Source organism: Natrix helvetica, assembly GCF_964273705.1.
Source record: "Natrix helvetica genome assembly, chromosome: 4".
Classification (NCBI taxonomy): domain Eukaryota; kingdom Metazoa; phylum Chordata; class Lepidosauria; order Squamata; family Natricidae; genus Natrix; species Natrix helvetica.
The window spans coordinates 139,659,870-139,676,263 of record NC_138550.1 but is presented as its reverse complement, the minus strand read 5'-3'; the positions used below and the strand labels follow the sequence as shown (position 1 = coordinate 139,676,263).

The window sequence follows — 16,394 nt, the reverse complement described above, 5'->3', positions numbered from 1 at the left end:
TATCCTACTTCTATTCAAACAAGCCCGAAAAACGATGTTCGTGCTTTAAGAATCACATTAACTTTCATTAATGGATTTCTTAATGCAGTAAGTATGTTTTTCCCAAGCTTATAGAGAAGCCTGGAAATAGCTGGGTTCCTTTAATTATTTCTGCAAAGCATTATCTTCCAAATAATATTTAAACGGTATTTAATCTTATCACCCAATGCTTCAGATATCACACGGAATAACATGTAACTCCTGCATATCCTTCATTCATACAACACACAGATATCTGCAGGTACCAGTAGTATCGGCTTATAAACATTTGTTCAGTGATTGTTTGAAATTATGACAGCTGAGAACAAAGGGACTTATGACCCTAACTCTAACCCTAACCCACCTAACCCTTTTTCCCACCTGCTGCCCTCTACTCAATACTCCAGCTGACCTTCACAACCATGTTCTTACTCCCGCTGCTGATAAGATGTATCTGGACTGGTTGCTGTACGGAGCTGGCTTCGCATAGTGAAAAGGTGGTGGTGGGGAGTACAGAGCTGCTTAAAGGGGCAATAGCATACCAAAATGCCACTTTTTGGGGTGCTCCTAGGCCATATGAGGTTGGGTTTATGCTCCTTTATTTCATGGCACAAAGCCAATGCCATATGATCCAGGAGTACAGAAAAAAAGTCAATGTTTGTTGTACTCTAGCCTCTTCTTCTGGACTCTAGCTTTCTTTTTCACCATGCAAAGTCAATCCCATAGGGCAAAAGAGCCAGGTCAGGCACATCTCATCAACTACAGGAACAAAAAGAAAGTGGTGAAAGTGAACTGAGGTAGCAGAGGGCAGGGATCTTAAATTGTAAGGTGGCAAGGGTGCTCTGATCTACTTGGTGGGCTTGACTTCAATCTTGCCTTCTTATAATTCAGTGTATTAGGAAGGTCTCTGCCTGAGCTGTTTCCAACTAGTTTCTTAGTTTGGACTTAAAATATGGTTCAGCCCTTTTTGCCTATGCAAGTTTTTTGCTTATTATTCCTCACTCTGTATATTTTGTACATGTAATTTTTTTGGCTTATTTGTATCCTGCCTTTATTATTTTTACAAATAACTCAAGATGGTGAACGCGAGTTCTTCCTATTTTCTTCACCCCTTTGCACTTTACCAACAACTCTCTCTTTAAAAATTTTCACTCTATCTAAAGTAACGTCACTCCTTTATTGATAACCAGAGTTAGAGAAAATTGAATTATCATCCCTAATGTTTTTAAAGTCAAACTGCTCAAGTTAGCTTAAGTGAACAAACTATATATACTGGGAAGGAAGGAAGAATTATTTCACTGTATGTATTTCGTAATCCCCATTATATTTTGTAATGTTACATATTCACAATTATTTAAAGCAGTACCATAAAGCAGCACCAAATATATTAAAACAATTAAAATTATGTAAATAAGGATTTTTAAATACCAACAATGAAAATAATTCATTCCAGAAACCAGGGATGGTTTTACAAACGGTTTAATTCCAACCTACTGCCAGATGAGCCTTCTACAAATGTCTTCAGTAAGGGAAAATAGAATATATAGACAAGAACATCATGGAGTTCATACAAAATAATTCATCAAACTACTAGTGGCCAAATACTATCAATTATGCTAACTCTATTACCATATTTTCAGAGTATAAGGCGCACCGGAGTATAAAACGCATCAAGATTTTGAAGAGGCAATTTTTTTAAAAAAAAAGTTTTTGCACTTTGCAGACCTCCCAAAAACGGCCCGTTTTTCCCAAAAATGGCCCCGTTTTTTTCTTCAAAAAAAGGGCATGAATAGCCTTTAGGAGGCTTGTGGAGTGCTCTGGGGGGGGGGGGGGATGAGCAAAAAACTGCCCATTTTTTGTCAAAAAAAAGGCATGCGTAGCCTTTAGGCGGCTTATAGAGTGCTCCTGGGGGGACAAAATTGAGCAAAAAACAGCCCATGTTTTGCTCATTTCTGCCCTTCCCGACTCCCAGGAGCACTCTGAAAGCCTCCTAAAGGCAATGCACGGCCATTTTGATGAAGGGGGTGGAGTTTCAGGAGGCAAAAAATGCTGTATTCAGTGTATAAGACACACCCAGATTTTCAGCCTCTTTTTTTAGTGAAAAAGGTGTGTCTTATACTCTGAAAAATACGGTATATATATTTAACCCACTATAAGTGTTTTCAGAATATCCATTTACTTACACAGATGATTTACCAGTACGAGGGTCATTGAAGGTAGTTGTTCGCGTGTTATGATCAACAAAGTATCTTACACCTTCTCTTGTGTATCTGATTTCCCAGCCTTCTGGAAGGGGATCTTCATTTTGTAAGCTGAAAAAGTTAGTCAACAGCTTTTTTAAAAATACAGTAATTTTTTTTTAGTTTTGTTTAATGAGTAAAAACAGATTATCACCATACCCTTGAGTCCGTGGATCTTCCCACTGTGTTGTCTTTGTATTGTGATTTACAAAATATACTCTGTCATTTGAATCAACTCTCCTTTCTGAAATAAAAAAATGAGCTATGTAAACAATATAAACAATAATGCATGAATATTATTTTACATATTTATATTTCTTACCCCAGCCTGGTGGTAAAGGACCTAGTGGATCATTTTCAGCAGAAAGCATTGAAGCCTAGTGGGAGGGAAATGGAATTATTTTTTATTACTATTTAATTGCACTTGATAAAAATAAATCCTTCCATATAAACATCTAGTCAATATCAGTTCCTTTGCAAACTATATACATTTGCTAAATAAAGAAACAAATGAGTCTTTCTAATCAGAGAAACTATTCAATTCCCAAATTGAGCTTATACTATCTACCTGGAACTTAATAAAACAAAAACCCATTTTTGAGCTTTCTAACATTTTGAAAATTAACAAATTTCTTATGGCAATGTTCTTAAGATATTTAGTCTGAGACCAAGTAGTTTATCAGCCATGGACTGGTATCAAAACATACCGCATTTCTCGGAGTATAAGATGCACGGGAGTATAAGAACCACCGAGGTTTTAAAGAGGCATTTTTTTTAAAAAAAGTAGGTAAGTAGATATAGAGATAGAGAGGGAGAGAGAGAGAGAGACATACAGTAGGTAGGTAGGGAGAGAGAGTAGATAGGTAGGTAGAGGTTTCCAGGTATATTTATCCATGTTCTGGAGAAGAAAATTGCTGACAATCTGAAGCACCTAAGACTTTCTTTCTGCTGGCACAGCACTTGAGCAATGTAATTCTCATCAATCAGTTAAAGAGATTTCCAAAAGGGAAGGAAAAAAAAAGGTTTTGCACTCTGCAAACCTCCCCAAAACAGCCCATTCTTTGCAAAACGGGCCTGGTTTTTTTCCAAAAAAAGGCATGAATAGCCTTGGGGGGCTTGCAGAGTGTTCCCGGGGGGTGGGGGAGCAAAAAATGACCAAAGAATTGCATGCATAGTCTTTAGGTGGCTTATAGAGTGCTCCTGGGGGTTGGGGGGGCAAAAACTGGCCTGTTTTTTGCTCATTTCTGCCTCCCCAGCTATTAAGAGCTCTCTGAAAGCCTCCATAAGGCTATGCACGACCATTTTGGTGAAGGGGCAGGGGCTTTGGGAGGCAAAAATTGCTGTATTCAGTGTATAAGAGGCACCCAGATTTTCAGCCTCCTTTTTGAGGAAAAAAGATGCTTCTTATACTCCATAAAATACGGTAGTTAAACAGGTCAAGGTTTTGGTTAAATCATGGCTTCACATTATATCTGAGTTCAGTCACTGTTAGGGTAATATAAAATCATATCCGTAAAATAATATGTATTAAATATCTAAGGATGGACAAGAGAAGAATCTAAACACTTTTTAAGCTTTACCGAATAGAGGTATCGTTGGTTAAATTGTTGCATAGCTCCTTGCAATTGATTTCGTTGCGACTGCCATTGTTCAAAATTTCTGACTGATTCCATTGTTGGTCTCTGCCATGTTGTTGTTCGTGTGTTATGGTCCACATAATAAACTCTTCCACGATCATCAACCCTTCTTTCCCAGCTAGGAACAAATTACAATATTGAGAATCATGTTATAGCAATAAATAACTTGTTATAGTCACTATTAACTGTATATTAGTAGTTATGAAGATTTAATCTATAACTTTTTCTAGATTAAAAGCTATAAGATTTTAATTTGAAAGCTATTACCAGGGGAATTGCTATTATAAAAAGGAAAGCATTCAACAACACAAAATAAAATTCATAATAAATTAGTCTGAATATAGAAAAAACTAGTGGTAGCCACTCCAAATCAGAAATCAGAATTCTGTGAATTTTAAAACTATTTTTATGTATTACAAATTTGAAGATTTTTATTTTGAATTTTATTAATTAGCATATTGACATACTTTTTGTGGAACAGTTAATAAAAGGAATCTTATCAGTACCCTCTTCTCTCTTATATAATGTGAATTGGGAGTGAAGGGCAGTAAAGCTTCTGTGAAATAGATGTGCAAAATGGGGCAGACTTCTGACTACTAATACCTCCCTATTCCTCTTCCCATTGTCCCGGAAATTCACCTCAAACTCAAAGGGCATAAATAACTGAAGAACTATGATGGAAGAAACTTTATACTATCCTAATTATAATTCAAGCACATGGATTTACTTTTAAAGATTGCTAAAGGCTAGCTTTAAAAAAAAAAATTTATGCTAAACTTATTTTAGCAAGCTTATTATAAAGAAACTTAAATTCCATTATATAATTTACATACAAAGAAACAAATACTGTAGCAAATTATCATATCTACATTTAGGTAGCAATTTGGTAGTCCTTATTAATATATGGAAGAGTATAACTATTACCCTGGTGGCAAAGGTTGAGGCCTTTCCCAAGTTGTAGTTCTTGTGTTATGATCAACATAATAGGTTCTACCATGTGGATCCTTCCTTTGTTCCCATCTTTGAAAAAGATAAAAAGCAGAACTTAATATAAAACAAAAATTCTATCCTGAAAAGCTGAAATTTACAAAAACTGCAACAAATTTCAGATCAGTTACAGTTACATGGTTACATTCTTAAAATACTGTTAATCTAGCATTAAAAACAAGTTAGTCATCATCACAACAACAATGCCCAATTATTTTTGCATGCATATATAACAAATTAGATGAAATATCTTCAAATTAGTTCCACTGGATAGATAAAATCAATAGAAAATACTGGGCATAACCTAAGAATATATTAGACATAAATGATTTCAAGAGAGATTAAATTCAGTTACTTTAGTATAATCCAACACATTGACAAATACATTTCAATAACATATACATACACACTCACACATATGCAAACATATATACATACATACATACATATGTTACTGTGAAAGACAGAAATTGGTGAATGTCGACATTCACCGGTGAATGTCAACACATACCAAATACGTAGGGTTAGGGTTAGGGTTTCAACATTCACAGTCGCTTGGTGTATGTCCGAAATATTTGCTAAATACCCTAACCCTAACCCTACGTATTTGGTATGTGTTGACATTCACCAGTGAATGTCGACATTCACCAGATTTCTGTCTTTCACTGTAACACATACACTAACATTTCCATGTGAATCTAACGAGTGCATCACATTTAATCTCACATACCCTGGGGGCAAAGGTTCTACACTGGTGTTACCAGGTTGCTGCCTTATAGCTTCGCCAGATACATTAGCAGATTCCCTTGGTTTTGCTACTTCTGTCATTGGTGTTGCATTGTTCTCTGTGCTAGAGGATACTGAATCTGAAGGAGTAGGCTGAACAACAGGCTGAAGTGTTGAAAATTCATTAAAGGCAGTTGCAGATGTACTGCTTTCAGCATTACTAGTAGTAGCCTCAGTTTCTATAGGAGTTTCTGAAGTAGTAGTGGTAAAATCTGCAGATGTGGATGGTGCTTCTGTAGAATCCATAGGTATTTCGGAGATTGAAAGATTATCAGCTTCCATTATAGATGATTCACAACTAACTGTAATACACAAAAAGGGAATAAAACGTAGATAAGTATTACTTTGATCTTTTGAATATGACATCTTGAATATGACCAGACTGCTTAGCCAACAATGGTAACCTGCAAACATTATTGATTTTTTAAATATTATAGATTATTAAAGGGCTAAAGTGATATGCAAAGAAAATGGCAACTGCAACATGATTTGATTATGTTATGATCAACTTAATAGGTTCTTTCATTTTTGACTTCTCAAGTCATTTTCAGCTTTTAGTAACCATATAGATTTTCTCTATGACACTCTATCTCCAACTTGTTCTTTCAAGTCTCCCAATGATGTACACTGTAATTGAATCTGTCCATCTTGTTGCTGGTCATTCCCTCCTTTTCTTTTTTTCCACCTCTCCCAGTAGAATAGCCTTCTCCAAAGAGCCGAGTTGTCACATGACATGCTCAAGGTAGGATAATTTGAGCTTGGTGATTTGTGTCTTGAACTCTGGATTTATTTTTTCAGTGATTCACTAGTTTGTTCTCTTGATATCCATGGTATACCCAGGGGTGTTTTTCAAAATGAAAGTTCAAAAGCATCAGTAATCTTTCTCTTCTGCTTTTTAAAGTCCAACTTTCACTTCCATACAGTGTCATAGGGAATGGCTGCTCTACTATGCAATGCTCCTTTTGCATAGTCTTGTTCTATACAAATATAACAGTCCAACAAATTCTAGATATTATTTGTTCTATAAGTCATAATTTGAGGTCCACTGAACACTTGTAATAGAAGTTAAAACATTCTCCCATTGTCTATGCAACATAGGGATCTCTAATTCTTTGTTCCATTCATTTCTTACCATCTGCATATTAAGTTGATTTGCTGATAACAATATAAATAATAATAATAAGCTTTTTAGTTCTAACAGATTCAACAAGTTCTAGTACCTCAGGTGTTTCAGAAGCTAAGATTGGTGCTGGCCAATAAAATATTGCTAAGAAATGTTGCTGTAAATATTTCCATTGGATTATATCGGATAGATAATATTTAATTCTTAACACAGTGTATGTTAAATATTAATCTTCATCATAAATCAGTTAATCTAAAGTAAACATCTCCACTTCCATTCAATTTTTCATAGCTTCATTAGATTCGAAACTTAACATTCTTTTTCTGGAGTTTGTTATATTTCAGTGAGTCCTCCCATCAATTCTTGTAACCCTCTGACTTGGAATGCTAATATAATTTCATTTTTTGATACTAGAGGTTCTTGTAAGTAAGAAATTTCCTCTAAAGTATCTTGGATGTTGAGATTTCTATTGCATAGTGTTTCAGTATACTCCTTCCCTCTACTTTCGCCGCCGTATAATTAATTATTTATCCATTGATGTCCTTTAGCATACACATTGGAACCTCCTTCTGAATTCTGAGATCATTTGAAAGACTTTCCATGTTTTTTATGCCTGTTTCCATTTGTACATTTTTACAGATGTTGTATATACTGCATACTGCATGTCTCTTCTAACAGTTCTCAAAAACTGTTCTGAAAAAATCTCTTTCTGAGATTTTGTCTTTCTTGGCTCTAACTTCTTTCTCCTCACTTCTTGGCAATTTCCAGTTTGTCTTGACATAGAGTTTGCTTTCTTTCTTATTTCAGTTTAACTGAATCGTCACAATCATCTTTAAAGACTTTATTTACATAATTCCTCTGGTTCTCCATTATTAAAGTTTAAGAAAGCAATTCCAATGTTCTTGTATTTCCTTGAAACACCTTGACATTGCAACGTAACATCTGAAAAACAATAAACTTTATTTCCAAAGCTGAAGCTGAAAATGTCAGCTGTAAACATTCTAACAATTTTAATGCAAGCACATCTTCCTCCTTTTGAAGTTGGGAGGAAATTCTGAAAAGTAATGAAAAGAATCTGCAGCTAAAATTCTATACTTTACTTTAGAATAAGCTTCAGCCTTATCTTCTCAAGCTAAGAGACAGTTTTACCATAACACTAAGTAAAACAACAATTTTTGGCAGCAGAAGCTGGGAAATGAAAGATAAAAATTAAATACTGGGGTGAGAATCTGAGCTGCATTACATGGTTTAAAATCCTAAGTATTTTATTGTCTATAAGTGCAGATTATGCCCTCTTGTCAGTATTAAAGATTCAACAACCATTTTAGTCCGACTCTGTACATGACTTTTGCCTTATGTCTTAGGCAGAAAGACAAAATATCAATCTTACCCAGAACAAGAAACAGCCAATACCCAGTAGGGAGACTCCAGCAGTAACTGAAGTTAAAACCTTTCATTCACTTTTCCAAAGTGAAAGGGGTACTCTCCATTTTTTAAAAAAGATCTTTGCTTCCATCCAGCCAGAACAGAAAGTGAATCTGGCAATTTTTTTTGTTTGATAAGCAAAATCAATTAAAAACAATAGATATGGTAGATATGCAGCTTTGTCTATATATTTTAATATTAATTACCTTGAGACTGTTATAAGGAAGACATAATATCTAAGAAATAAATTACATTATCACAGCAGTATATTTTATTACATTTACGATTCTTTATTTCTAATTAGTTTGAGTTTTCAGGTAATATACTGTTACATTTTAAATACATATTAGAAATAATAGAATAAAATAGATGAATAATAATAGAAGAGAATAGCTCAGGGTGGAACGTTGGAGCCCTTGGGGCTCTCTGAGCTTGGTTGTTTCCTTGCAAACATTTCATTATCCAACTAGGTAAAAACATCAATGCTAGAAGGGAGTGGGGGTTACCTCTCTGTTTATATACTAATCACTAGTGCCTTGCCCTGTCAGTGTCAGTGACAGTATTCTTGGTAGTTCCTTGATTAGTCATTACTGCATCCAGAATGCCATTCAGCAGTCCTGTTTAGTGTGGCTCATAACCTCTTAGGGAAAGACAAACAGAGGAATATCTCAAAGGTTAATATGCCAATACTACTAGAAACTTCATAAATAAGATCACTTAGATCAGTTCTAATTTGAACACTGCCTGAGCAAGTCCTACTGAAATGACTGGTATCTGAGAAGAGTTAATCCTGTGAGTCTCATGGAAGCAGACAGAGTTCTCAATGCTTCAAACACAGCCACCTGTATGATGAACCTATGTTCCTCCTGGTTAGTCAAGACTGTTAGGAAATATGTGTAATGATAAGGGACAAAGACCTTGGAAGATGGGGCAAAAAGATGCTGCCTAGGGAATAGTGAGATGAGAGATAACTTTTCCTAAGTTATCAGGCTGTAAAATTGACAGCAGGAAAATTGTAAGTTCAAACTTGCAAGATTCTCTTAACTGTACAAGAAACTGGAATTAGCTTATCTGGTCATGTTTCCTGTCTGGTCTACCTGGTAAAGCTGACACCAATCTTGCATCAAGGACCTCTTCCTTACACTCTACAGGAATAGCATTGGGCCCCAACCCTGTTGACCTTCAGGAAAGAATTAAAAAGTTTATTTTTCCTGCAGGTCCTAGGTAATTTGTAAATTATTTGAATGGTTGCTATTTGAATGCTTGTACATTCCTTAACATGTTGCTATTATTATGGTATTTTATCTTATATTTAAATTATGTTTTAACCTATTATATGCTAGCTTGAGTCATTTCATTGATGTGAGTCTTTTAAATCAGATAAATCAATAATTCCACACCCCCAAGAAATCTGAGTTCAAGATTACTTATTACATTTTTATTCCACTTTCTCTCCAATAGATGTTGACCTTGTTTTTATAAATTAAGCTGTATACATATTCTGAATAAATGTTTACAATTTGCAGTTTCCTTCTATTTCAATGAACTTATCTAATAGCATTGATAAAACATCTTATCTCAAGGTGACATACAAGCCTTTTTAAATCCGTTTTTACCCAACATCGTTCCATATTATGCTTCAAAAGCTGCTGCAAAAAGTCAAGAGTTTATTTGATGCAACAGTAAGTGTAGCACAACAGAGAAAGTGACATTTTGATACATACACATATTGAAGTATTCTCATCCTATGTACCAGATTCTCAATAATCTAACTTAATAAATCACTTATCATTAATTTAATATTTCCTTTAAAAAAATAAGTCTAGTAAAATACCTTAGCCAACATTATTCTTACCAATGTTGTTATCCTGTTCACTTGACAGTGGTTTTGGTATTGGTGAATTTTTGGATCTGGTCACAATATGAGGAGATGATGAGTTGTCTCCATTGTCTCCATTAACGGCATGTATAGGGAATGAGATCTGTACTATGGAACTTGATGGTGTTTGATTATCTAATCTGTAGGAAATATCACACAGGTGATGAAAAATATGTATTACATCTATATATTACCCACTCCAATAACCCACTACGTACGAATCCAATAACCCACTACATACGAACAATTTTCATATTCTTCTTCCTTCACCTGTTTTCATTTCTCAGCACCGTATCTAATTTGTGTATCTGTCATGTTTTCAGCCATTAGACCAAGGAATATAGGCAGTTCTTGTCAAATGACCATTCATTCAACAATCACTTGAAGTTATGATGGTGCTGAACAAGGGGGATTTACAAAGGGTCCTCATAGTTGCAGCCATCACAGCATCCCTGGGGTCACGTGATCGCAATTTGGATACTTGGCAACTGATTCAAAATTATGATGTTGTAGCATCCATGATCACCATTGTGACCTTCACTGTTAGCTTCTGACAATAAAAGTCAATAGGGGAAACTATCCTCAAACAGTGCTCATTTGACTGCAGGATACTACAGCTATGCAGGATTTGCTTCATGACAGCCACTGGGATTGTCACAACTGCCATTGTAAGCCACAACTGCCATTGTAAGTCACATGCCTTTGCACTTTACAACCACATCACTTAGTAACAGAGTTGCAGTTCCAATGATCATCTCTAAGAGAGCACTACCTATAGCTTTTGTTTGTCTGTAAATAAAATTTATTGGCCGGCCATCTTACCATAAGGCAGTGCTTCTCAAATAGTGGGGCGGGCCCCCCAGGGGGGGCGCGAGGCTCCGTAAAGGGGGGCTCAGCTCAAATTATTTTATATATTTTTGTTTTGCAGGTTAAAGTTTTTTTTTAATATTGTGTTCCTTTAAATCCTGTGCTCCTTTAAATCTTTTCTGCTACAGTTAATAAAGCTATTCTTTGTTGTAAATTGATCCACATTTCTTTCTTTTTTTATTCTCTTATACCTTAATAAGGATACAGTGTTATGCAGAGGTGTACTTATAACAATTTTATAGACAAATGATACTATTTACAGTCGCGCGGGGGGCGCGAAATGTTTTCTTCTTCCTAGGGGAGGCATGACAGAAAATAATTGAGAAGCACTGCCATAAGGTAACTCTGGGAGACTTACAAACATAAAAAACATCTACATTAATTCTGTTCTTTGTAAGATAACCACAAAGCTATAGAAGAATATAAACAAATGGTGTGTAAATATCAATTATTCATATTAACTATTTCAATGTGTATTTGGATGTTTATTTAATATGTTCTATAACATCTTGCCCCTTCACAAACTAGTTATAATTACTTTGTTTTCTGAATGTGCATGTTATTTTAATAAGTATATAAGATTTCTTATTAGGTAGAACCCCCAATTATTTTTTGACTATAATAAATTTCATTACACAAAAGAACATTCCTGGCCACTAAAGTTGCTAAATAATGCTTGATAAAACTGAATGGAAACATCCTGTCAAAATAGCTTAGCAAAACAATCCATTGTAACACATTTTGCACTTCACAGTAGTTTCAAAACAAACTACCAGTGGACAAAGAAAAATGAAGAGGACAAATAAATAGATATGCTCATTGTAAATAAAGACTATGCTGGTTTATCTCTAAAAAACAAGGGACACATTAGACCTAAAGAAACAAACAAACAAAAAATAGCAAGAGGTAGAATAATGCTTAGCTGGATCAGGTATTTTGCTGCTAAACTACAGCCTTCTTTTCTTACTTACTTTACTTACTTACTTACTTACTTACTTACTTACTTACTGTTTACAAGAGAATCCCAGCTGATTTACAGCAGGAATAAGTGGCAACAAGGATTGACTTTGAAGTATTTTTTGTAGAATTCATCTAAGTAAGTTTCTTCCACAAAAGAATTTACTAAAGTAATGCCACACAGCATTTAAGAAAGCAACAGCACAAGGTACTGAACCAATTTGACTATTTTTTTCAACTATCTGAACAGGAGGGAGAGGTTAAAAAGAAGATTTTTTTGTTATACTGATGTAACGTAATGTAAATTCACTGCCATTCTTTTCTTAACTGTTTTCCTGTAAACTGCAGTCACACATATCCCCTATTAAAATGTTTTATACAATATATTAATTACTGTAGAAATTTTCACAAAATATTTTCATTATGTGCATGCAAAAATATACACAACTAAAATTCCTCCTCAAAGTAAACATTTAGTCAAATTAATAACATATTTGATACTGTGCTACAAGTTATTCCACTATTTCTTAACCGAGGCTACAATGTAATCTGATATTCCGCATATTCAATTCAATGACATTTAGTATTCAAATAGTATTCTTCAAAAAAAATCTAACCTGGAAGTGGTCCTAGCTGGTGTTTCTCTATTTTCATGTAAAGCATCACCATTTTGCTGGACTTCTACTAAACAATAAAACAGAAAATTAGATTTTTCCATTTCTCTTTTTAAACTAAGGGATAATAATTTTAATCCCCCTGAATTTCACTTACTGGTTACTAGTGAACTGCGATTTGAAAGAGATTCTGTTTCAAGTACCAAACCATCAAGCACTATTATCAGTTCTCCTGTTTGTATCAAGCCACTCTTATTTTCCAGTGAAAGCTTCAAATGTTCTTTGACATGTTCTACTATCAGAAAAAAAGTGTTTTGTAAAAAAAATAAGCCACTTATTAAAACAGCAAATGCATTTTTTCAGATCTAACTCTACTACCTAAATATGTAGGAGAAAAAAAAATCCCTGTGTATGTCTAATCATTTCAAATATTACGATTACATTTCTAAAACATGGTTATCAAATTATACAGGAATCTATACAGGTTTCTCACTATTTATGGAGCACAGTCAGTAATAATGGTCTAATTGCCTTTCTCACTATTTATGGAGCACTGTCGGTAATAATGGTCTAATTGCCTATGTGCAATGCAAGATATAAAGTCTTAGAAAATATCAAAATGAACCTATAACACAGGGGTGTCAAACTCAAGGCTCGTGGGCTGGATGCGGCCTGTGCGGTGCTTAGATCTGGCCTGTGGGGCCACTGGAAACAGTGAAGGACCCTCTTGAGCTCCATTTTCACTGGCAGAGGGTTGCAAGAGGCCATCGCAGCCAAGCACATGGGCCACCACAGGTGCCCGGAACACAAGTGACATTGAGTTGACCATGCCACCCTCTGCCCCCCATGGTCAAACACAACCCTCATGTGACCATCAATGAAATCGAGTTTGACACCCCTGCTGTAACATATAAGGATCTTTATGCATTTAAAGCACAACTCGCACAGACTGAAAGCTGTTCATGAAATGGAGGTTTTTTAAAAAATTCCTTCCTCCCCAATGCAACATTTATTTATTGCATTTATATTGAATCTTTTTTATTCTAATATTGAGAATTTTTTAATTCCATTCAATTGTATCTGATTATTGGAGGCTATCTAAACAAGCCTGGGTATGATTTTTCAGAAGTGATTTACCACTGCCTCCTCTGTAGGGTTGAGAGAGAATGAGTAGCCCAAAGTCACCCAGCTCGCTATGTGCCTAATTCAGAACTAGAATTCATGGTTTCCTAGTTTCTAATCTGATGCCTTGGTTATTGCATTTCTTTACATTCATTATGGGTTGCAATGATAAATTATATAGTACAAACAGAAAAAAATGAATACAATTAAAATATAAAGAAAAGTTAAACTTATTAAAATAAATAAAGTTTAAAAAATATATAAGAATTTACCATTTTCCTAAATAATGGGTGAATGGGAGCCAACTGCATCTCCTTAGGGAACCATTCAATACCTGGGAGCCATACAGAATAATATCCTTTACTAAATAATTGAGAGTCATGTTTTTAGCAGCAGGAGAATTTTCAGAATTGTGTCTACTGATCTATGTAGCTAGCCAGGTTCATGGTGGGAAAAATGGTTCACAGATAGTTAAGCCATAAGTCATGAAAGAGTTCTAAAGATTAACACCAGCATGTTATATTGTGCCTACTAAGCAACCTAAAGCTGACACTGGATTTGCGTAGTTTTATTCTTAACACCTATGGAAATTGCTTGTAACAGTATGTATATGCATATATCTGTGTATGCATGCACATATGTGCACATAAACACCCACATCCACAGACATATATACATATCTCCTTCAGAACAGCAAGTTTCATTAAACTGGATGAGTTTCTTTTAATCCTTGGCAACAGAAGTTTTATGAAAATTGAAGGGCTTTTAAAAAAAAAACTTATTCTGGAATAAATAGCAAAAGTGTGATTAGAACATTGGTATTCTGAAAGTTATAAATGGACCAGAGAGCCAGATGAGTGTAAAATAGATTTGGAAATTAAAAGCAAGAATCCTTCCTGTGAATTCTTTAGAATTCTACTAAACATGAAGATGAAATGAAATCTTATGAAATTAAGTATAACAAACATTTCCATGAGAAATGCTGTTGATTAGAAAAATATATAAGATGGGACTTTTGAAGTCTGCACACTAGAGGGAACCAAAATGAACTAAAGATTATAATTAAAGGAGAGGACACCCACTAATATAGAATAGATCAAATATTCTACCTTTGAAACAATTCAAGGTTATTTGAAAACAATGCACTCAGAAAATACTATTAAGATTATATGCTATCATAAAATGGTTTGTAAAGAGGTGATAGAAAAATTAGTTTTACTGGACAAGAAAGAGATTGATTAAAAAGGACAACTTAAAAATGATATGGAAAAAGATGTTACCTAGAATTTACAAATGAAACCATAATTAAAAGGTATACACAAATAACAAACCAGAATATGTACTCCAATAATTTTTTTCTTTTGGATTTACCAAAGAGACATATTGGTTTTCAAAGGAGAAAAAATGAAAAGAAATTAAGTTCTAGAATGCTAGTGAAAGGATTTAAAGATCAAGATTATTAAAAACAAAGGGAAGGAGTACATGTATTTGATCAAGGTTAAAATATATACCTTATTATTCAGACTATAAGACACACTTCCCTCCCCCACCCCCAAAAAAAGTAGGTAGAAATGTCTGTGCGTTTTACAGAGCAAATGTTATTGAAGCCCTGCCCACCTGCCGGCGCCCACTCGCTGGCCTCTGCCTCCTTACAGCAAACAGCAATCAGCCTGGTCAGCTTCAGCACACCTGATTTAGCATGAGCAGTTGATTGGCGGTTGGATCTGCATCCCGGAATACCACCGATCAGCTGTTCCAGGCTGCGGGGATCTCTGCCATCCATTGCCACTGCCACCTATTGCCACATCCATGTGCACCATTTCCGGGCTCCGTGTGCCCCGTTTACGGCCTTTGTGTGTTACAGGTGGCAGGGATAGGCGGCGGCAGGGAAGCTGAAACTGGCCAGGCTGTTTGCTATTTGCTGCAAGGAGGCAAATTGCTGGGAGGCAGAGGAAGATTTTTTTCCCCCTCAAAAGCTAGGTGTGTCTTATAGTTCAGAGCATCTTATAGTCCAAAAATACGGTAGGTTGTTGTTTCTGGCAACTCTTAATGGATTTTGCTCATTAGGACTGAATGCCAATTAAATTTTAATTTTAATTCAAACAAATGTAAAGATTTGCTTGAGGACAAGAGATCACATATGGAAAGAAGAAATCTTCTGTTGTACTTTCAGAGAAAGTAACATTACTCATATGAAAGTAAAGGAATTTAAAGTTGTTTTATTTAATTAAGTTTAAAATATATATATGTTATTTCTGGAAACTCTTAATGGACTTCTGTTGGTTAGGGCTAAATATGTTTGTTTACAGATAAGAAATGACATATGGGAAGAAGAAATATTTTGTTAGTATCAGGGAAGGTGATATTTAGCCCTCCGCTCCTTCCGTCAGAAACTTAAAACCCACCTATTCCAGCCAGCCGGCTTGGCCTAATTCCACCTATCCCACCTCAGTTCTATTTCTAAATTTTTAAGATTGGTTTTAAGGTTTGTTTTTTAATTTTTATAAATTGTACAGGGGTTGTTTAATTTGGTTTTTACCTATGTGTATGATTGTTTGTATGTTTTAAATTATTCCTGTACACCGCCCCAAGTCCCTCCGGGGAGAGGGGGCGGTCTAGAAATTTAATAAATTATTATTATTAATTATAAGTTTCTGAAAATGTTTCTGTTTGTCGTGATAAAGGACAAGTCATTTCTTTATATAATTTATTTTTTCTTTATTATAGTTTTCCTTTCTT

The 16,394-nt window shown here is 35.0% G+C and overlaps 1 protein-coding gene across 3 annotated transcripts in view; it reads right to left on the bottom strand.

Annotated features, from left to right (window-relative positions):
• WWP1 (WW domain containing E3 ubiquitin protein ligase 1) overlaps positions 1-16,394 on the bottom strand; it is a 72,168-nt gene that overhangs the window by 17,819 nt on the left and 37,955 nt on the right. For 2 of the 3 annotated variants that reach the window (XM_081952435.1, XM_081952434.1), the window contains exons 5-13: positions 12,691-12,828; positions 12,537-12,603; positions 10,072-10,235; positions 5,613-5,970; positions 4,820-4,915; positions 3,839-4,013; positions 2,581-2,635; positions 2,418-2,502; positions 2,202-2,330 (exon numbers count right to left, since the gene is read on the bottom strand). In XM_081952435.1, coding sequence (XP_081808561.1) covers positions 2,202-2,330; positions 2,418-2,502; positions 2,581-2,635; positions 3,839-4,013; positions 4,820-4,915; positions 5,613-5,970; positions 10,072-10,235; positions 12,537-12,603; positions 12,691-12,828 — 1,267 coding nt within the window. The remainder of the gene's footprint in view (positions 1-2,201; positions 2,331-2,417; positions 2,503-2,580; positions 2,636-3,838; positions 4,014-4,819; positions 4,916-5,612; positions 5,971-10,071; positions 10,236-12,536; positions 12,604-12,690; positions 12,829-16,394) is intronic. The other variant, XM_081952436.1, reaches the window with a different exon arrangement.